The sequence below is a fragment of the Nothobranchius furzeri genome, chromosome 2 (genome assembly GCF_043380555.1).
Source record: "Nothobranchius furzeri strain GRZ-AD chromosome 2, NfurGRZ-RIMD1, whole genome shotgun sequence".
Taxonomy (NCBI): Eukaryota; Metazoa; Chordata; class Actinopteri; order Cyprinodontiformes; family Nothobranchiidae; genus Nothobranchius; species Nothobranchius furzeri.
Window position 1 is genome coordinate 59,951,819 of NC_091742.1, and position 23,318 is coordinate 59,975,136.

At 41.6% G+C, this 23,318-nt stretch overlaps 1 protein-coding gene across 3 annotated transcripts in view; it reads left to right on the top strand.

Moving 5' to 3' along the window:
* Positions 1–23,318, top strand: part of poln (polymerase (DNA directed) nu) — a 109,095-nt gene that overhangs the window by 40,170 nt on the left and 45,607 nt on the right. For all 3 annotated transcript variants that reach the window (XM_070547034.1, XM_070547035.1, XM_054747692.2), the window contains 2 exons: positions 4,309–4,366; positions 12,265–12,342. In XM_070547034.1, the coding sequence (XP_070403135.1) occupies positions 4,309–4,366; positions 12,265–12,342 (136 nt within the window). The remainder of the gene's footprint in view (positions 1–4,308; positions 4,367–12,264; positions 12,343–23,318) is intronic.

A 23,318-nucleotide genomic window follows, 5' to 3' on the forward strand; every position in this document is an offset into this window, starting at 1 on the left:
CACATGGACTCACACTGGTTAAATAAACAAAGAAAGTAAACAAAATAAGAGATTAGTTCTTATTTTTCAACAGTTTACCAGTAAACAGTTGAAAACAATACATGTAGCCAAAAAGAAAAGAAAAATGTTAATGCTGAGACCGGTGCTAAACGACATGCAAGGCAGTTACTCCAACCAGTGGGCCACCAAATCTGTAACAAAGCAATAGTCGCCTAACACACACATCCTGTGTTGGCCAGTACGTGTGTCATTGTAGACAGGACTTATGGCTTTTACAGCGGTGTTTTATCCCTGTTAGCTTGGCTGACCAGTCCTTGGAAAAATCCATTAAGAGCAGAGCATCACAAACCGGAGGACACGAAAATGGGTTCTTTATTTATTTTTGCTGCACAGACTTCAACATCTTCTTGTTTCTCAGTGACAACATCAGCTTTTATATATCTCACTAACTGGGATAAAGCATCACCTAAACCCTTAACACTAAATAGACAAGCTAATAAAAACATACAAACATTAAAAACATAAAATATTTACACTCTACATACATCTCTATAAATAAGCAGCGCTTAACATCAATACTTCCTACAATATTAAAATAACCCAATCACAATTTCAATCCTCCCCTTGGTATACCCCTCTGGAACTTATAAAAGATGCACACGCCTTCAGGAACTATTTTGCTCACACACCTGCTGACAGAGGTCACAGGAAAGGTAAGCACACACCCACAATACAAATGTTTGTTCCACAGCCATTCCCTTGTTCAGTCCTACATATCAATTAATATCTTGCTCTTCACTTTATAGGGTCACTTGCTAATCAATGTACAAATAATAAATACATTTCAATATCCCATGAATGTGTCTCATTCCAATTATAAGTATAAGAACAGCAGATCTGTCCAGTATTAGGTGTGACAGCGATCTGTTGTCACAGTCCCCAATGAAGAAGTATTTTGTCAGAATGTCCACTCCGGTACTAGTGGAGGGTTAAAGCAGTCATCTATGACATGAAGGTCAAATTCTCAATTGCATCATCAAATCAGCCGCAGCTAGGAGACCTACTTCCAGGGGAGGCGGTTTCCAGAGCCGAGATAAGCTTCAGGGAGAGGAGCAGGGCCTGGTGATGCACTTTGGCTACTTTGTCCCTTCTGCAGCTGTCGGAAAAATAAATAAATAAATAAATTGAAGCTGAGGCGGAAAAATTCATGAATGCAGCCAAAAAGGGTTTGGGGGTATTTCTCATGAGGAAATGACAATATCACATTTGTGTGGTGCAATTCAAACTCCAATCGCAAGGTGTCAGCAGTTTTTACCGCCTTCATTTGACTACCTTGTGGTAACACGAGATGTGTCTTGGAAGCGTCTGACCCCAGTTTACCAATTACATTCAGTGTTTAAATGTTTTCTTTTCCCCAAGTTTTCATATCGGTGCATAAATGATTTATATATATCGAAAATGTGTGTTTATTTTTGCGCATAAGATTATGCAGTGGCAGTTTGTATGCTGGAAAACTAGATATCCCAACTGGAATATATTCTAAATGTGGTGTAATTGTATTTGCGTTGATTTATTCTACTGTGACTGTGCAGTACACATTGTGAAAGCTCATTGTGTGCCTGTGATGCTCCAAACTACTACCTACAGCATGCATCCATGTACCTAAAACCTGCATTTACATCTATGCTTTCTCCTTCACTCAGCCTCAGCTACACATTCCAGGTCACATATCTCAAGTTCAACTGAAATACAACAACACCTGAACATTTATCTGTGTGTTAAGATTTTTTTTTATCTCACCACTAATACCTGATCCCAGTGGGGATCTTCAGTCCACACCCAACCTCTGCAGTCTTGGCACACAAATCTGCCTGTCTGTCCCTTCCTCTAGTGAATAATGAATTAGCAATATAAGCAAGATGATGTTTTTCTCCTTGAATCTCACACACAGTGAAGCCATACAGAGATTCTGACAATGATGGCAAACACAGTTTTGCTTTTACCTGTGTGGGCTATATGTTGTCCTTGAAAATGACCTTGAACATCATTGTGTTTGTATCGATAAGGTGCGTGATAATGGCTTTATTAGGTAGTAGATTGGCATGGCTGACTCTAAACCTGGCTTTAATTTCTTCTATTCTTTACATCAAACTAGTGTGTATGTACAAGTTAATCTTAATGTGTTGTTTGTTTTTGCCCGTGAGTTTAACATGTCCTGCATACATGGAATTTTCTGGGTTTTTGTGTCAGCAACGTTTCCAGTTACTCACTTGGTCAATGCAGGCTATGGCAGGAACAAGATAAGCATCATCCTGTGTCTATTTTTGAACATTTTGTCTTTAAGGATTTGTAGTGATGGGTAGAGTGGCTTTTTTATTAGCTACTCATATTTCTGCAGGTCGTGGTGCTTTGTCTGCCTTAAAGGGAGGGTTATCTTACTTTAGCCAAATCAAATCCTATCTATGAACGTCTAGTCTTTATTTATTCCTGACCATTGACCATGACATTTTACTGTCCCGCCTTGAGAATTTGGTCGGCATTAAGGGATCTGCGCTTGACTGGTTCTGCTCCTACTTTGACAACAGGTCTATTAGAGTTAGAATGGACGACTGTTCATCTCCCTCTGCTGCTCTTCCTTGGGGCATGCCACAGGGGTCTATCTTCGGCCCCTTTTTATTTAGCTTTTATATTCTTCCACTGGGACTAATCTTCAGGAAGTTTAACATTAACTTTCATCTTTATGCGGACGACTGCCAGATATATGTTCCACTGAAGACTTTTACCTCCATCCAGCCGCTCCTTGATTGCCTGAGTGAGGTTAAAGACTGGCTGTCAGCAAATTTTCTGCTGCTGAATGATTTTCAGACCGAGTTTATTGTTTTTACTCCAAATGGCTCGTCTTCTTCCGCTCCTGATTTTTCTGCTCTTCTTTTTAAAATTAGTCAAACAATTGTTAATCTTGGAATTAAAATGGATGTGGCTCTAAAAATGGACCCTCACGTTAATCACGTGGTTAAATCATGTTTTTATCAGCTGAGGCATCTTTCCAAACTAAAACCCATTCTGAATCGGTGCCACCTCGAGACAACCATTCACACTTTCATCACCTCAAGGTTGGACTACTCCAATGCAATTCTGTTTGGCATTTCAAAAGCCGCATTATCTCGCCTTCAGCTGATACAAAATGCGACAGCAAGATTTCTGACCAATACTGGCCGTCGGCAGCACATCACTCCAATTTTAGCAAGACCACTGGCTTCCTGTGCACTACCGTATACGTTTTAAAAATTTATTGTCTGTTTTTAAGGCGCTGAATGGCTTAGCACCACCTTACATATCCGAGTTACTCACTCCTTATGTGCCAGGCAGGACTCTCCATTCAGGTGACCTACACCTACTACAGATTCCCCGTCAGCGCTGCAAAACCCGTGGTGAACGAGCTTTTTCTGTCTGCGCTCCGAAACTCTGGAATGATCTCCCGCTGAATATCAGACTCTCCTCCTCCATTGGGGTTTTTAAGTCTCACTTAAAGACTTACTTTTATTCCCTTGCTTTTACTGCCTAGCTATTTTATCGATGGTTTTATTCACACAGTTCTTTTACTGATTTTATTGACTTCCCTTGTTTGGTTCTTTTTGCTATGCTCTAGCTGTTTTATTCTTTTATATTATTCGTTTAACCCTATATGTTTTTACCCCTGTACAGCACTTTGGTCAGCTCACATGCTGTTTTTAAATGTGCTTTATCAAATAAATGGAATGGAATGACTCTGACTGAATTGAGACGAAGTGTGTTTGATCCCTGAAAAAGCAAAGAATCCTTTCTTCTGATTAAACATCCAAAGACCAAGCAGGTTGATATTCTATATTTATATAGAGTATTACAGCTTATTGGTCATAAGTAGAGGTAATATATTAAGCTTAAAGCAACAATATTTACCACTCTACAAGGGCTATTCAATCCTGGTCCTCAAAAGCCACCACTTGCATGACTAAGTTTTCATACTTCAACAAGTCTTAAATAGGTGGGTGATTTAAGAGCTTGGGGACCTGCTGAAGAGATGATTCAGTCTTTGAATCAGATGTGTTGAAAAAGGGAAACAGCTAAAACATGCATAGCAGTGACCCTCCAGGACCAGGCCTGACACAGCCTGAGGAACCTGTGCCAGCTTTAAAAGAACATGGAGTGCGTTATTACAGATCCTTCTCACTTAACAGGTCTAATAGTAGAATATGATCTGCTTATAACTGACGAACATTAAAAGAACAAACGTACATCTGACAAAGTCTTTTATCTCTTCCACACTAGAACTTCCAAGCTCTGCCAAGGCAGCCACTTCAAATCAGCGAGATGCAGTACATCCAAGGTAGGGCACTGATGCACACTTGGAGAAAAGCAATCCTCCCACTTGTGCTCCACAAAATGAGTCTGTGATAAATGTTGAGGTGCAGTTATGTGTGTTGGCGGTGCACCGTTCTCCTGAGGCGTGCAAAAACTGATGAGCAGGGAGCCGTAAAAAGGGTTTATGAGGTAGATAAAAGTCTGCAGCAGTCTTCTATCTAAAGCACCTCTTTCCTCCTCCTTTCTGCCCTCCTGCAGCTTTGCTTCTTCAGCTGCAGCTCATCTTTTATGTCACAGCGTTGTAGAAATGTCCAAACTGCATACACATTCAGTTTTTTTAAATAAAAATGTACATCAAATGATCAAAAAGCTAAAAGTTCATGTGTTTCTCTTGAGATCTCATCTTTATTATCTAATTACACAAAAATAATAAAGCCAATTTTTGTTTGAAAACATGTTTTGTATTTTATATCTTTATCATGACATAACCAGGCTTGCTGTCAAATCTCAACCTTTTTCTGTTTTTTAATCATGAGAAAACAAAAAAGTTTCTCCTTTGGTTCACTATAGTTAAGGAACACCAGGATATCACATTCCATTAGAAACTTTAATGGATACGACAGGGTTTTTCCTGCGTTCAAATTTGCGTGGCGGCCGCCTCCAGCTAATTTTGTGCCGCCCCAGCCTGATTTCACTCTGCCCCCAGCTGTATGGATCTTATTTTAACTGCAGTTGCAGCGTTGTGCCACTACAGGGGCGCTGTATCTGCAGTGGTGCACCGAAAAGCACTAAAACCGCTGCAGAAAACGAAGATCAATAATTTCTTTCTATCTAGTTGGTACTTATCTATGGTTGGTGCTATTGATGTCCTGATTTTCCCCCAGGCTCTTCCATATCAGAGCAGGGCTGTACAGTGCGACAAAAAAAAACTGTCTGTGCGTGTTTATCTGTTTTTAAACGTAGCACTGGTGCAACATCTTTGAATTTCTATTTTCTCCAGAACTTTATTGAACAAAAGTAAGTTACGTGTAAGAAAAATGCTTTTTACTAGTGATGGGAATTACGGCTCTTCTTAGAGAGCCGGTTCTTTTGGCTCAGCTCACCAAAAAGAGCCGGATCTTTCGGCTCCCAAGTGGCTCCTCAGATTTTCTGTTGCGTAGAGACCATTTATAATGAAAATAATGCAAAACTATATGTAAAATGATTTACTAATGTAAAAAAATGCAATATATCAAATATTTATCATTTCTATGGATTCAATAACTGAACACTTTAAGAAATCTCCACTTTCCGACTGCTGGCGCTCAGTTTCTCATCGCATTCTCCTCCCTCGCCTTTTTCCTCCTCGTCATTCCCTCTAGTCTCCCTCCACCCGCATGTGCTCTGCTGTGTGTCTGAGTCTGATCCTCCCTCTTCCCTGCCCCCTACTGTTCTGTGCGTGGACAGTCTGGACACGCAGTTACCATCGACATTAATATGGCAGTTACACATGCTGACCAATCGCCTGTAGCTTTCACCAAAGCAAGGGGGGAGGGGAGGGGACGGCTCCCAATGATGAGCCTGCTCCCGTCGTTCACTTCAAAGAGCCGGCTGTTAGAGCCAGTTCGTTCGCGACCGACACATCACTACTTTTTACTGGTGCACAGTGTGGTAATCTGGATGCAGTGGAGGAAAATAAAGGAACCAGCAAAGGCACAAAGGCAGAACCGGTCCAAAGTTTGGGATCAAAAGTGCAGCTACACGCAGATTGGCTAATGCTAAAGCTAACGGGTAGCAGTCTCACGATCAAGTGGCGCACAGAAAAATATACGATGATGGTAAAACTAAGAAAGACTAAACTCTACAAGCGAATTAAAAGTCCCCACCATCCTGTTTATTCTGCATCCTGCAGCGCTACGGATCAGAACCGCTGCAGATACGAGTCGCATTACTGCTACAAGTCAGCTCCACACACAGGAGCAGGTGTACGGCAAGCAGTTGTAGTATATAACTCACAAACGCTTTTATTTTTGAACATAATTTCAACTGGATTATTGCCAACCCGTACGTAATAGACATGCCACCATTACATTGTTAGCAGCAGAAATTAAATGTTATTAGCATTTCCAATACAAATGCATGTTAATGAAATGCATTATATTTAACTGGATTTATTTATGTTATTTTGACTAAGATGAGTGTTATTATTACAAACCTAGAATGTTACTGAACTGTAGGTCAAATATTTGAAAATATTTTAACTATAAATATCAGATGGCAAAAAGTAACTAAACGCCAATCTAATGCATATTATTGAGCCTTTCATATTAAGAGTCTGTTATTTCAGCCTGATAATTTTGTCATTTTATTTAATATTTTTTAGCAGCAACCAGTTTTGTTTCACTTGAAACGTTGTCAAATGGAATATTCAATTGATCAACAGAAGCTTAGATTAAAACACTTAACGAAAAAATATTTTGCCTTTAAAAAAGTGAGGCAGTTGAATGCACAGAGTGTGCATGTGCTGGCGCATGGTCAGGATGGTACCACCTCTGCCTCAATTTGAGCCAGGAAACACCCTGTACGACAACAGAGATGGTCTGGTTTACACATGGAGAATAGTTATTCTGTGGTATTTAATAAAAGAAATATCTAATATTGTCATTTAAACATTGACAAGTTTTTCTCAAGAAAACAGAATTGTAACTGGAAGCAGAGGACCGCAATCACACTAAACCATGTTTCTCATTCTAAAATCAGATTTTTATGTTCTTATGTAACATTTTTAACAACATAACTTCTTAAAAAATCAATTCAACATATTTCCTTTTAGTCTTACAAGCATTTCTTAACCCTCCCACTGTCTTTATGGGTGTGACCCCACGAGGAAAGTTGACCATTGAGCAGGATTGATGGTTTATCCCTTGAGGTCCACATGGCAGGGGTGAGGTGGTGCTCATTTCTCACCCCTGCCATGTGGACCTCAAGGGATAAACCATCAATCCTGCTCAATGGTCAACTTTCCTCGTGGGGTCACCCATGAAGACAGTGGGAGGGTTAAAGGTATTACAAGATAACATTATATATTGTAAGGATGGGGTATATGTTTTATTCAAGTTAATATATTTTCCCAACAAGAAACATTATTTCATTTTTAATGAGCATGGAATAAAAATGCCTACATATATTTAAGTTTATAGTTCAGAAAAAGATGAGCCAAGTTACTCATAGTTTTCCATTACCCTCTCTGTTCTCAGTCAGAGGTGTCCAAACTTTTCCAGATGAAGGTCAAAACTGTCAAGTCCTGGAGGCCGCAAACAATGTGATATATTTGTATTTATTTAAAAATCTTATGAGTTCATATGTTTTATTTGTAATTCTTAAATGAACATTATGAACAAAACACATAGTGGGGTATTAATAAGGGTTATTAGTGACCACTTCACTGTATTTTATCAAGAACAAATAAAGAGTTGGTAGCTATTTAGAAGACTGAAGATAGATAAATCCATAAAATATTTTTAAAATTGTTCAGAGATTCAAAATTGTGATGTAGGCAATGGAAACACTGACAATGATACATAATGCATGTCTATCAATTTTTGATGTTTGTACATCAAAAATTGTCCCAGGTAACAAGAGAGCTGAAGTGTTGCAGCGGCGTGTCCCCACTCAGGCCCTTCGCTCTGCTGAGCAGGAGTTGCTAGAAGTCCCCCGCTCTACACTAAGATCAAGGGGGGCCAGGCCTTCTCAGTAATAGCCCCTACACTCTGGAATGAGTGTGTGAAAATGATGTCTCATGCTTCCTGAACCACTCTTTCACTATTTGAGCCTGATGAATCCTGGCATTGTCATGTTGGAATATCCTCGTGTCATCAGGGAAGATGGAAAAACCTGGTCATTCAGGATATTCAGGTAGTCAGCTGACCTCAAGCTTGGAGCACATCCTGTTGCTGAGCCTAGACCTGACCAACTGCAGCAACCCAGATCATAGCACTGCCTCCACAGGCTTGTACAGTAGGCACTAGGCATGCTGGGTGTATCATTTCATCTGCCTCCCTTCTTACCCTGATGCGCCATCACTCTGGAACAGGGTCCATCTGGACTCATCAGGCCAGTTAATAATAATAGTGCGTTGGACAGTTCTTAACCCAGTTTTAGTCCTTTCTAAAATCTCTTTAGATGTTTTCTCTGCTTGATGCCAATGATCTGACCCTTCTCAAACAGACTAACATCTTTTCCATGACCACCAGATGTGTCTTTCCACATGTTGTTTAAGGAATGAGAAGCAACTCACTGCAGCAGTTGGGGTTAAATATAAGATGAAAGATAATTGGCCATGCAGTAATCATCCAAAAGGAGCCTCGCACCTATTTACTTAGTTAAGTCCAGGTGGTGACTTTTTTTTTTTGTCCAGGCAGTTTATTGTAAATGTTGGAAATAAATTAAATTAAAAAAATCTGTAAAAATCTGGAGATAGAAAAAGGCTGCACGTCGGACATACCTGATGTAAATGATGTTTTCTAAAAGATCATTTGGCCAGAATGCCACATGTGCTAAAACTGCAGGACTCCTCTCTGTTTCTCTTTTACTTTTACACAAGATTTAGACCTCCCACTGTGTCTTCTTTTATATATATATATTTTACAAAGTATCGAGCAGCTGCTTGTTAACATCACAGCAAAAATAACCGAAGAAAATTGCATTTCATGATTCATGCTTCAGTTATACTGCAGTGTCTGTTCATGCAGTCAACTTAGCTGTAAATTCTGCTGTCAGATACCTGTTTGTGTAAGCATAGAAACGTAGCGTAGCAGCCTTAGACCTTGATCTTCCTGTGACTTCCACCCTGTACCCTATAAATGTCAGATGATTTAATTTATTTATCTGGAAAGTAGTTTAATATTCCCAGATTTTCTGGCTGACAACATGCAAACAAAGAACAAAAGCAACAATTCTCTGTTGATGAGTAAAACATGAAAACATGTCCATCCATCTGGTGGCATGACCGTGCCAGACTGGCACTCACAGCTCAGCCTTTGTTTTTCTTTTCTCTACCCCTCCGCTCGAGTGAATTACAGGCGCAAAAATCAGCACCTCTGCTCTTCACTGAGTCAGATCCCCAAGACTTGATGTCAGCAAATCCTCTTCCATTTCTTCTATCTCTCTCATCCACCTATCAGTCATCACTTCCTGCCTTTGGGGGAGAAGTGGAGGTGGTTGTTACAACTGACAGCAGTGTCCCTGTCTGCATGTGTGTTGTTGTCTTCTTTGTCAGCGTTTCTGTGTTGTGCTTCATCATGCTGACGTGAGAGGTAATGGTCGGCTCAGCGTGACGACCGCTATCGTTTTTCCTGCTTTACAATCATCACCTCAGAGCTGAGAGTTCAGAGATGAGCTGATTGAGCTCAGTTTATGATTTTACTCTAAATGCAGTGCTACAGATTCACGAGTATACCTATTGTCTTTGCAGATTTTAGTGGATGTCTAGTCTCCTCTCCTTATCTTCCAAAGGGGCATGCATGTATATGGAGATTTTTGCTACATACGTACATGTCCTTAAAAGTGTGGAACACTTGTTTAATCCATACATTTGCATTGGTCTCTAGTAGGAATAATAATAATACATTTTATTTCAAGTGCCTTTCAAAGCTCTCAAGGTCACTGTACAAGACAAAATATAAGGAACAGCAAGCAATACAAACAAGAAATAAGTGCTAAGAGTAATTCCCAAGGGTAGAGTCAGAGCAGTACAATGGATAATAGACTAAAAAGAGTAGATGGAAGGAGGACAGTTACAATGAGTAAGCCAGGCGGAACATGTGAGTTTTGAGTTGAGACTTGAAGGTTGAGAAGGAGTTTATATTGCGGAGGTCAGGCTGTAGAGTGTTCCAGCGTTTTGGAGCTGAGTGGCTGAAAGCTCTGACTCCCATAGTACAGAGACGAGTGCGAGGAACAGACGGGGAAGGTGAAGATGATGATCGGAGAGAGCGAGTGGGGGTGACAATGTGGAGGAGATTAGAAAGATAAGGGGGAGCGAGATTATGGATGGCTTTAAAGGCATGAAGAAGTATCTTATAGTCAATTCTTGGGATGGGTACCTTTGACATTTGAATCGATTCGGTACTAATTCCCGGTACCTAGGAATCGATACCGGTACTTAACGGTACCAATTTTCAATACTTTTGAGTGTTTATTATTTTAATTCTCTTTTATAATTAAATATATATTTTTCTCAATATATAACAATATTTGATAAATATCACGATAAATAACATTCAACTGTTTGTATTTTAATATCATCCTTGTAGTTTTATAAGCTGATAAACTGAAGCAAACTTCTTTACCGTGAACTAAATTTACTGTGTATCTTCATTCCTTTTGCCATTTGATTTTTCCTACTGAGAAGTTAGAATTTCTGAGGAGAAAGCGAACGCACCATTAGCTGATAACAACGGTGGCAATGGAAGCTAACATATCAAGCTAACGTTATCTTAAACAGTTTATTTAACTGCTGGAGCAGATTAAAACGATGATGCCTCACACTTAGACCATTATCACTGGTTTCATCTTGACCCAATCACCCGTCGCATTTAGTAAAGTGAAGCCAAACTTTAGAGCGCGTTCATGTTCTTCTAGTCGGAAATTCGGAGTTCCGAGGAGAAAGCGAACGCACCATTAGTGGAACGGAAGCTAACGTATCAAGCTAACATTATATTAAACATTTTATTTACCTACCGGAGCAGATTAAGATGAGGATGTCTCACTTAGATCGTTGTCGTTGTCTTTCTACCATGCTGCTCTGTTTACAACTGGCTCGTAGCAAGCGACGACATAACGCTCTTGCGTATGCGCAGCTGTCTTGGCAAGTTCTCGTTATGAAGGACGGGTACTGAAACGAGGCACCGTTTGAAATGACGTGAATCGGTGCTCGGTCGGTACTATGGAATTCGGTCGGTGCCTTAAAAAGTACCGAATTCGGTACCCATCCCTAGTCAATTCTGTATTTGACAGGGAGCCAGTGAAGTTGTTGCAGGACCAAATCAAGGATCAAAAGTGGAGGTCTTAGTGATTATCCGGGCAGCTGAATTTTGGACTAACTGTAGCTTGTTGAGGGATTTTAGAGGGAGACCGGAGAGGAGGGCATTACAGTAATCGATGCGACTGGTGACCAGGCTGTGGACCAAAATAGCAGTGGAGTGCTGACTGAGGGAGGGGCGGAGCCGATTGATATTGCGAAGATGAAAATAAGCAGTTTTTATTGTGTTGTTAATATGAGGAATGAAGGATAGGGTGTTGTCTAAGATGACAAGGAATGAATGGCATGTAAGTTGCACTCAGGGTTGGAATGCAACTTTGATGTTTTCTCTCCACAAACAACACGAGCCTGAAGAAGTTCTGCCATATTGTGGAGTTACTAATGCTAATGGTTAGCTTTGACTACCTGAAATGCACTCTACTTTCTCCTGGGTACTAAATCAATAGTCTTTTTGTGGGCAGTCATGAGCCAAGTTGTGTGTGGCCATGATTACTAATTTTTTCTCTGACGTAGAGCGGTCAGGCGTTTTTTGACGTTACCATTTTCTCATTCATTTTCTTTTGGCGGCAAATGCATACAAAAGGGTTTAAATGCTATTTTAACATTTAGCTTGCAACTCAGAGTGAAAGTATTACGCGGTTTCTCAGTGTATAAGGCCTTTATAACCAAGTCTTGCCACGAGTCATGGGTTTAATTGTCACAGATCATTAAAGGACTGCATCATAGAGACAAACACTGATCAACATGATGACCTGTTCCTCCTAACATGTGTGCTGTATATTGGCTCCAAATGCCCCAGGCATCACTTTGCAAACATGTAACTAGAGGCTAATACAGCAAAATATATACATTTAAGCATTTTTGTCTTTGCAGTGGATTGAATGGCCTTTGCTTAACTCTCACAGGGAAGGAGAAGGAGGTTGTGACTGTTCATCCTCGAGCCACGTTTGTCCCACAAGAAGGATGGACTTTTCTTGCAGCAGGTGGGACCAGATACAATAACACAGCATGTGGTTTTTTTTTTTTTTTGTTTTTCCCATTTTCTTTGTAATTCTTAGCCTGATGAGATAACAACTAATCCAAATATCGCCAAGACCAAAGTAGAAAACATTTCCTATTTCTTAGCAGCGTGATTATACGTATAAATGGAATTCTGTAGTTATTATAATGCACTTCAGGTGCATCTGGTGATTGTGTCCAGCAGAAATTCTTCATATTTATGCTGAAGCCAGGATCCGACCTTCACTGAGCATTAGCCCGGCCTGAGTTTTCATCCTGTAAGGTTCGTGACGCGTAATACTCAAATAGCAGCCACTGTTAGTCGATGGGTGCATTTCCACCTGCTGCAAAGCAGTGCGTTTTGGACACGTCCCAGAGGTGTAGTGTCGCTTCGCTAAATTTACACTTCAATTATTTTTTCACGTGCTACACTTCCAGAACACATCAATCTCAGCAGTCCATATCAGACCAGACAGGAAATCAAACAAGAAGGCAGTATAAAGCATCCGACAATCTTCAAAACAAATGATGTGCAGATTTTCTATTACTGGTAAAAATTAAAAATAAAATGTCATTACCTCTGTGGTTGAGGTAAAAAGAGGAGAAAAAACAGACCCTTTTGGATACGTGCTGCCGTTTTTCTCCTTGCCTGTCATTGCGTGACGTGGTGAAGTCATGCATAATCCTGCCATTCTCCAGTGATTTTGTGACTTGGTGGGACCACTTGTATGAAAGTGTAATTAATTAAATTACATGTTATTTAATAAGCCATAAGGCGTCAGATTCCATAGGAAATCTGAAATCCACCTTATGGATCTGTAAGATTAATTAAACCAGATGATTGGAACTTTTTAAGGAAGTTTGACAGCCTGTATAGAAATAATAAATTTCTTCTTCATACATTCTTCTGCAATGCCCTGGTCCTGTAGAATGAGCCCTGGCATTTTTACTGTGACTGCCTGTTATTCTGTACAATCACAGAAAAAGAGAGCTGCTCGGGTCGAGCAGGCTGCTTCATGCGCGTTCACGCTCAGGCATCGCCCGTAGCATTTGCTATCCGTAGCTTTAGCAGCAGAGAGAGAGGCAGTGCCAACTCAGCGACTTTGTCACTGTTCCTAACGCCTAGTGACAAACCTAGCTACATTTCTGAGGACCCTTAGCTACTTTCTTCTAAATATTTCCTGCAAATTAGCAACAAAATAGCCATTTTTGCTCCGAACCATTCTTTGAACATTGTTTCAGCTGTCATCAAGGATATAAATATTACAGATACAAATGACGTCACTGGTGCTTTAGCTCGCCTAGTAAGATGATGGACTCTTGTGCAGGAGACCCAGGTTCGATTCTGGATGTGAACATAGTTTGTTTAGAGATTATTTTTTACATTAATGGTATTTTTTTTTTTTACAGTAAGATGCCCAAATTTTTATTTGAGACTCGCTGAACGGCATTGAATTCACAGATAAAAAAGATGTGGGTTCAACTTTCATTTTGGAACAATTTTTCAAGCAAGGGAAGGGAATGATCTGAGCATGCAGGAGGACTGACCCATCATAAACCTTTGTCGGCTGTGCTGAAGAGAAAGGTACAGAACCAAATTATTTAATTAATTAGCTGCGCGTTCTCCTGTCCTCCGGGCCACACACACACACACAAGGGACTGTCTCAGCTGTTATTTTCATTAAGGAGTGTGCACGTACAGCTGAAGAGGAGAGTTACCGATTGGCCACTCAGACACTCTTTAGAACGCTTTGAACTGGCGTTAGAGATGACGTGGCATAGTTTTATACTTCGGATGTTTTGGTTTATTGTTGAATTAAAAATTACCAAACACCATCAAAACCACGCCTCCGTCAGATCTGTCAGATTCTGATTGGATCAGTGAAAGTAATGTGTCATGTCTTTTTAACACTACGTGAAATCAGTCCTGTTGGAACATTTAAAGTCATATTACTTATTATATTCTATAGGATTATAATAAAGTAATTAATATTTTGATTTCACATATCGGTCACATCTTATTTATTGACTAACACTTTGCTTGATTAGCTTTATTAAAATAGAGTTCTTTGATTAATTAAAAGAAAAGAGTTCATTCTTCATTCTTCTGTTGAGCTGAAAAGAAGCAGGTTATAAGCAAATGCATGAGACCTTGAGACCATATCTCATGCAGACTAGTCCTGTGTCAGAGGAAGGGGGAAACAGTCATTTCATTCTGTTACAAAAGGCAGTAGCTGTTGATGCGCGTCTGAAAGCGTTTGTATGGAAGAGATGTGACGCTGAGCTGATGGTGAGGAGCATCTATTACGTTACATGCCGCTTACACATTCAGTGGAAAGCTCAGATAAATTCACACAAGCAATAACACCACTTTGTGGACGTTTTTACTTCCCGAACCAGAATTTAAAAGTTAGAGTCAGGAAACAAATTTATACTCTGCTACTATTAGTGGTTTGAGATAAGCATGTGTTAACCAATCAGAGCTATTAAACTGATTGATATTGATATTGGCTCACAAAACCAGAGTTGGTACGTCTCTAGGAGAAAGGTTTATGAAAGAACATTGGCATAAACCACTAGGGAGTTTTTAAGACTAGACATGTGACCTGTTCAAAGACATCAACAGTCCACCTTGCTCTTGTCTGCTCATGGACTAGCATTAGCTCATTGGTCTTGAAGGATATATAGACCCTTTTCTCCAATGACTTGTTTAGAACTTTTACATGAAAAATACTTCCAAATAGCTGTAAAATCCATTTAAGCCACATTGTTCTATTGTAAACTGCAACTGCAGTATGTAAGAATAAAGTGAGAATGTTACAGTGGGAAAATCCCAAAAGAGTCTAAAGTTTCAGTCATTTTTACACAGAAACATGTTTCTTATCCAGGTGGCTGCAGGATTGTCAGTTTTTCTCCTTTCGAAACAAAGGAAGAATGGACGTAACTACTGTTTACCATCAGTGAGTGTGGGGTTGCCGCGTCTCCTGCGAGCTAATATTGCAGCGCAGACAATTGTAATTTGACAACAGTCGGCAAAAAGCTCCAGAGTTGTTTAAAGTGGTTGCAGTAACCAAATTTTACCACAGGATGTCATTTTACTTCATTTCTACATAATGCACCTTTAAATAACTTTGTACACTTGAAAAACCTTACCCCGGGTTTCCACAGGAGCCGTCAGCAGCACTTTACTGCAGCAGCACGTCTTGCTCGCGTAAACTGCTGCTTGGCCCTTCCCACGAGACGCGAAGCAGCAGGGGAGCAGCCGTCACCGACCGAGCACGAAGTCACACGAGTGACTTCGTCAGTAAACACAACAACAAGCAGGAGAAAACTACAGCATGGTTTGTGTTTTATGTTCTGTCCGTTTTATAATCGCCCATACGGACCTGAAAAACAAAGGAGACCGCTAGCTAGGTGATAACTTCTCACGGGGCCGCACAGTTAGTAACCTTTTTTAAAGTAAAGCAACCGGAAGGCAGTACGTTCTTTATTCTGAAAATCTCGGGAGCTTCTCTCCATTTCCATTTCCGCGTCCAATTTCCTGTCTTTCCTTCCCCAAAAATGTCGAACTTGACCCGTTTCAGAGGCGTCGCGTGTAGAAAATAGAACCGGCGCGTAAAGGCCGCGACATGCTGCTCCTGAGACGTGGCCGACTCGCGCTGCTGACGGCTCCAGTGGAAAAGGTTATGTTGACCACAGCGGTTCCTATCAGCAGCTATGACGTGCTGCTGCAGTAACGTGCTGCTGACGGCTCCTGTGGAAAGCCGGGGTTAGAGACAATGATGGCAGATGATTTAAGTACCCTTCACATAACAAGGGTTGCAGGTGTGAGTTCCACTCAGTCTGTTGCAGTTGTTGTGTCCTTCGGCAAGGTCTTTACCCTTCTTGCCCGCTGGTGGTGGTCAGAGTCACCGATGAATGCTTGTGAATGGTTGAATGACTGCATGTGATGTGAAGCACCTTGGGGAGTTGTAGAACCCTAGAAGACGACTTTTACCATAGTCTGCATCAAAAGGTTACATCAGTCTGTTCAGTTTGTCCCTGGTGTGCAGACATAGAGATCAGGTTGGGACACTGTCAGTCTGGCAGCACTTTGTGAGGACTGTAGAGTGTCTGCTGGCTCTGACAGAGTCACACACTTACATAACCAGCCAGATAAACCAGGGTGAACAGGGAACCTGCAGGATGGATAACAGTCTGATGGACTGTAGTGTTAAGTAGGGTTGCATATCTCTCTTTGACAAACGATTCGATATGCATCTAGATACATAGGTTGTGATTTGGTTTAAAAACGATATCCTTTCTTACAGATTCAAAACAATTCAATTCAAAGCGATTCAATTCGAATACCCTGTAGGAACAAAACAATTTGATTTTATAGTGAACATTTTTTGTAGATATTTTATAAAGTAAAGATGCCGCTTCTGTTAAAGTGAGAGTAAAATATTCTCTTTTCAGCTATGTAAAAGACCACATATCTCTAAGCATTGTGGCTATATGGCACTTGAAACAAAACACAAAAACAGCACAACAAAAATCACATTTTAATGTATTTATTTGTAGACATGGACCAAAACAAGTGGCTAAATCTTTGGATGGGAACTCCTTAGGTAAACACAGCACAGAATACAAATAAAGATCAACATTTGAGGCTAAGCATAGTGTTTTGAACACTAGAGGTTGGTAATAATGTAAGTTACACACCTATAAACAAACCAAGTAACAACAACCTTATAATGATGGTGGTCATTCATTTCAAAATGTAACCTCGGGCCTAGAGAGCCAGAGTGGAAGAACAGAGCAGCAACCACGGTCTTATCTCAGTACTTAACACAGTGATAAGTGCTTCATGTAAAAATAATAGAAAGTAAATAAAAATGTATAAAATAAATTAACCTGCCGCTTTTTGACCTGTGTACTGAGTTCTCACCATACTCTCGACCATGTTTCCTTGCATGTTGTTCCACATTTGTGGTGCTGCTAGTAGAAAGTCTGATTTGTACGTCTCTGTCAGCTCCGTAAGGGAAAGATGTACACGTACTGACAGATACATTTTGCTCTCGGACTTGTCTATCACCTAGGGAGTGTTGCAAAGCAATTCCCCGCCAGGAAAACAAAGGGTGTAGCACTTTTCTGTGGTACCATGCCACAATTACACTCATGCATCTGGTCCACAATAATGCATTTACTAATGTGCTTATAGAGACTTTATAACACGGACAACTTTGTCTTTCATTCTTGTCCACCTCTTCATGCAGTCGTCACCTCTAAACCGTGTTTTAAACCCTCGTTTCCTGTCATTTCCATCATCAACTAAAACGTTTGCTCCGTATTAGGTGAATAAACGTTCATATTTTATGCTGTTGTTCCCCACCTCCTCCATTTTTTACATCGTCATTTGTTGATCACTCATTGCTAACTCCAGCAAGGCAGCTTCGGAGTTACATGGGAAGCTTAAACTTTCGCGTTGTTTAAGAGATGTTTACTGCATATATGATGCCGCTAGCTGATTCCAATCGATTCAGGAAGCTGCTACCAATGCAGCCGTATCTCTCACTTGTGGAAACAAGTATCCGGTTGCATCAGTTTATGCTTTACAACCCTATTGTGAAGCAGTTTGGAGTCCTTTTTCTCTGAAAAGGCGCTATACAAGTGCGGGTCATTTATCATTAACATATGCATAAGAAACACACACACAACCTTAGAGGGGACAATGTTGTTGTGTAAAACATCATTCCTTGGATGCACTTGAGGGAGTTACCCCCGTGTGACTGTGTGTGTGTGTGCGTGCGTGCGTGTGCGTGTGTGTGTGTGTGTGTGCGCGCGCGCGCGCACAGATACTGTTTCCACTGTGTTTAGAAATCCAAACAGAAAGATCATCCAAGACTATGAAGTGGATTTTCATCAAAGATTAAACAAAAATTCTTTCTTTGCACATTTTGAACATCTTCTTTGCTGTACTATAGCTTATTATTATTATTATTATTATTATTATTATTATTATTATTATATATATTTTTTGTAAGCTCAGAGCTTTTTTGTGGCCTGCTGGTGTGTGGGCGCTGCAGAGAGTAAAAATAACGTAAGGGTAGCCAAAATGAGAGCAAAGCCATTACTCATTCCCTCGTGAATTCCTGTTTAAACATACTGTCAGTCTGTTTACTTTCAGACTTAAGAGAGGAGAAACTGTAAAATATCAAAACATACTTCATTTTTTACTGTAGAATTGGCCATCATGTTAAAATCAAGCCTGTCCATGTGTTCTTGGAGATGAACAAGAACACTTGCCCTCACAAAGTCATTATTATCACATGATTGAATTGCCTGAAGCACCTCTAACAGCAATAAGTTGAAATACCGTAAATCCTCTAATACAGGCCTGTATTCAAGTAACGGCCGGGTATCATATTTTGGCCGGTGTCGGAGTCGACAGAGGTGAATAATGGCCGGTTTCCTATTGTGGCCGGGTGGAATGTGGTAACAAACAAGTACGGGGGGCGGTTGTGTCATCGTCTCACTTTTGATTTGCCAGTGATAGACCGCGAGGGTAACTTTAACCGTGCAGAGACGAAGAGGAGGCGAAAATTTGATATCAAGTTTAAAGAGAACGTGCGCTGCAGAACACTGGGGAGCAATAGGGGTTGTATGAACTAGTCGACTTCACTACAGTGACTTTTTATGTCTGTCATCGACTAGTCGCTGTCACATGATAATGACCGGCAAGATGCAGCCCTCGGAAAAGACAGCAGCCTGCTGTCAGCAGGTGACAAGCTCCTGCGCTCGGGGGGGGGGGGGGGGGGGCAACGCGCTGTGCCAGAGCGTTGGTACTGACACACGATCGTTCATGTCGGCTCATTTCCTTTGATGTTTTCTGTCTTTTATTTGCGCCTGATGTGTTTCGTTGCTGTGGAGCGGGGCGCATCACCTTGTCCTCCGGTGATGCACCGATCACTGATGCGGTCGCCAAGCAGGGAGCACTCCGCTGTTTTTGCGGTCGGTAGATCTTTTAGAACTGCAGTTCAAAGGTAACTCATAAGGTGAATAAATATGAACCCAGGTAGCAGTTTTTCTTTAGGATTGAGAGGAGATGCAGGAAGATAATAAACAGGCAGGACAGAAAAATAGTCAAATAAAAACAAGTTAGTTTTTGTACCTGGTGGTTGCAACAAACAAACACCATTGAAGGTAATCATAAGTGAGGAACAGAAAATGAAATAATTATTTTAATGTTTAGAGCAACTGGAACTCTGAGAGGCTGCAGGTGCATCAGTGAGTTTGCGGCTGCTGCGCAGGGGGAGGGGGGAGAGGGCTGAAGCAGAAACTACCGTTGTTAAAAGAAATGTGTTTAACTTTGAAAATGTCGGCGCAATTTTAATTGTCAAAAACTCCAGCGAACCATTAGTTCATTTTGCTCAAATAGAAATAGAGGCCTGCCTCTAATTCTGGCCCTCCTTCCAATAAAGGCCTGGAGCTTGATGAACTTGAGTCAAATACAGGCCCGGGCCTGTATTAAAGGATTTACGGTAACCATCTTTGGATGACTTTATCAGTTGTGTTGTTTTATTATGATTGGATAAGATGTTAGTCACTCGATATTAACTTTAAAAACTGTCCATAGGTTTTATTTTTCTCTGGGGTAGATTGTGGTTTTATTTTTGTCTGTAATCTTTGCTGCAAAGTATCTACAAGGAGAATTTGAATTATGATGTTAAAAAATATGATTCACATCTTACTTCTGTTCTTTTTTGTGCCAGGTATTTTTCTGTAACTTGTACTTACTGTGTTAAATTTTAATAGCATTTGTTTAAAGCAGTAGACAAGTCTTATTATTATTCATCTATCTATCCATCCATTTTTTTCCGCTTATCCGGAGTCGGGTGACTTGTGCAACAGCCTATGTCAAGAGGCCCAGACTTTCCTCTCCCCAGCCACCTGGGCCAGGGGTCTCATTTATCAAACATTGCGTAGAATCCTTACTAAAACCGTACTTAAGCTCAGCAAAAAAAAAAAAAAGTACTTATGCCAAGTAGGTTTGTGATCTATCAAACATTGGGTATGCACAGCTGCACGCAATCTCTGCTTCATAAATCAGAAACTATCTAGAAAGTTTCTCAGCTGCTTTTTAGTCACATCCCGCCCTCACCACGCCCACTTACTGCCATAAATAGTCAATGCAAAGTGTCTTGTGGATCTCATGCATACACATAAGCCGGCTGTTGCAGCGCTTCGCCAATGGCGACCGTAGATCAAGGCAGATCAAGGAAGCACTATTTCACAGAAGCAGAAATTGAGGTACTTGTGGGTGAGGTGGAGAAATGAAAAGAAGTGCTTTTACAAAACAAATAAGAGAAAATCCACGGAGTGGCACAGCGTTGCTGAAGCCGTCAATCTTGTGAATTCTTCAGAGAGATCTGTGGCAGATATTAAAAAAAAAGGGTCCAATCAGGATTCGATCCCCAGACTCCCGGGTGTAAGTCACGCACGCTAACCAGTCAGCCAAACGGAGATCTCCCTTGTCCAAGTAGGCAGGGCGCATAATCAATCGGGTCACAGTGACAGAACACACGCTGTCACAAACGCATGACATTCTGTCTCAATCTGTCCCCCTGCTGATATTCTGCATTCCGTATTCTGCGCTTCAGGCGTTGTGTGTGTGTGCGCGCGCGCGTTTGTGTGTGCATGTGGCTGGTCTTGTTCTGTGTGAAAAAGAAGCAGTACCAGTGACAATGCTGCAGGATTTCATAATTATATCCTTCTCAGCAGCAACACTGCAGGTGCTCTCCATGTCCAAAATGTGCGTAAGCAAGGTCCTTAGTCAACTTAAAGTTGCGCACATTTTTCCACTGTTTTCTTTCATAAATCCCAAAGTTTGCGTGGAAAGTTGCTTACGTAGTTTTCCGACCCCATTTTGTGTGTAAGCAAGCTTGATAAATGAGGCCCCAGCTCTTTTTGGGTGAATACCAAGGTGTTCACTGGCCAGCTGAGAGACATAGTCCCTCCAGCGTGTCCTGGGTCTTACTTTAGTTCTCCTCCCGGTTGGACGTGCCCGAAAACCTTCACCAGGGAGGCGTCCAGGAGGCATCCTAATCAGATTCCCGAGCCACCTCAACTGGCTCCTCTCGATGTGGAAGAGCAACGGATCTACTCAGAGCCCCTCCTGGATGACCGAGCTCCTCAACCTATCTTCCAAGGGAGAGCCTAGCCACCCTGTGGAGAAAACTCATTTTGGCCGCTTGTATCCGTGATCTCATTCATTCAGTCACTACCCAAAGCTCATGACCATAGGTGAGGGTAGGAACATAGTTCGACTGGTAAATCAAGAGTTTAGCCTTCCGGCTCAGCTCTCTTTGCACTATGACAGACCGGCATAATGATCGCATCACTGCAGATGCAGTACCAACCCGCCTGTCGGTCTCGTGCTCCAGCTTTCTTTCACTCATGAACAAGCCAACGAGAAGGCATTCCACCCATTTCTGATTCAAGACCATGTCTTACCCCAAAATTCCACTATCTCCGCTCCGCTCCGGCACGAACTCCGCAGCAAAAACGGTCCCGTTGTAGTCAATCAGAGCTGTTTCACTACTGCGGCCGTGCGGCGCAGTGCGCCGCCTGCCATCCGGCACAAATAGAATTGATTCTATTTTTGCCGGACACCGGAGCACCTCCGCAGTCAATGACAGAAATCACAACCGCCCAACAGGAAAGGGAGCAAACACAACTTCCGTTATTTCACAATAAATCGATAAACAAAAAACGTTTTTTGTTTCATATGCACAGGTTTAACAACTTTTAACAACTATCAATGGTGGTTGAACTTTAAATGCACAAAAATAAGCCATAAATACAGTTTCTACTATCAAAGTAGTCACCCTTTTGTTGATCCAAACACTGCTGATCTCTCAACACAAATGATAGGCAGATTAAACAGTTCATTTCGATGCTTCTCCCACACAACAGGTGTTTGGATCTAACTTCCGCATTTATTGCTGTATCGCAAGATCTCGAAAATCCCACGCATGCCTGTTTGCGCGTCTCCGCACCGGATTGGAGCCGTTGTAGAGCGGGTACAGTATAATTTAAGTTCGGAAGCGAGCGGCAGCGGAAAGCGATGGCGGGTCTGAGCAGAGCGGAGATAGTGGAATTTTGGGGTTAGATTTAGAGGAGCTTATTCTCATCCTGGCTGCTTCACACTCAGCTGTGAACCGCTCTAGCAAAAGCCGGAGATCACGTTCCAATGAAGCCAACAGGACCATATAATCTGCAAAAAGCAGAGACCCGATCCTCAGGCCATCTAAATGGATCCCCTCAACACCTTGGCTGTGCCTAGAAATCCTGTCCATAAAAGTTATGAACAGAATCGGTGACAAACGGCAGCCTTGGCGGAGTCCAACTCTCACCGGGAACGAGCCTGAGTTTCTGCCAGCAATGGCCAAGCTCTGATACCGGTCATACAGGGAGCTAACAGCCCATATAAGAGGGCCTGGTAGCCCATACTATTGAAGTACCCCCCACAGAGCTCCCCAAGGGACACAGTCAAACAACTTCTCCAAATCCACAAAACGCACGTAGATTGGTTGGGCAAACTCCCACGCACCCTCCAGGACCCCCTAAGGGTATAGAGCTGGTCTAGTATTCCACGGCCAGGATGACAACCACATTGCTCCTCCTGAATCCGAGGTTCGACAATCTGATGGACCCTCCTTTCCTGAACCCCTGAATAAACCTTACCACGGAGGCTCAGGAATGTGATTCCCTTATAGGTGGAACACACCCTGCGGTTCCCCTGTTTAAATAGGGGGGCCACCACCCCAGTCTGCCAGTCTAGGGGAACTCCCCCCGATGTCCATGTGATATTGCAGAGCCAACACAGCCCTACAACATCCAGAGCCTTAAGGAGCTTTTTGACCACCCCAGTGACCTCAGCCCCAGAGATTGGAGAGTCCAACCCGAAGTCCCCGGG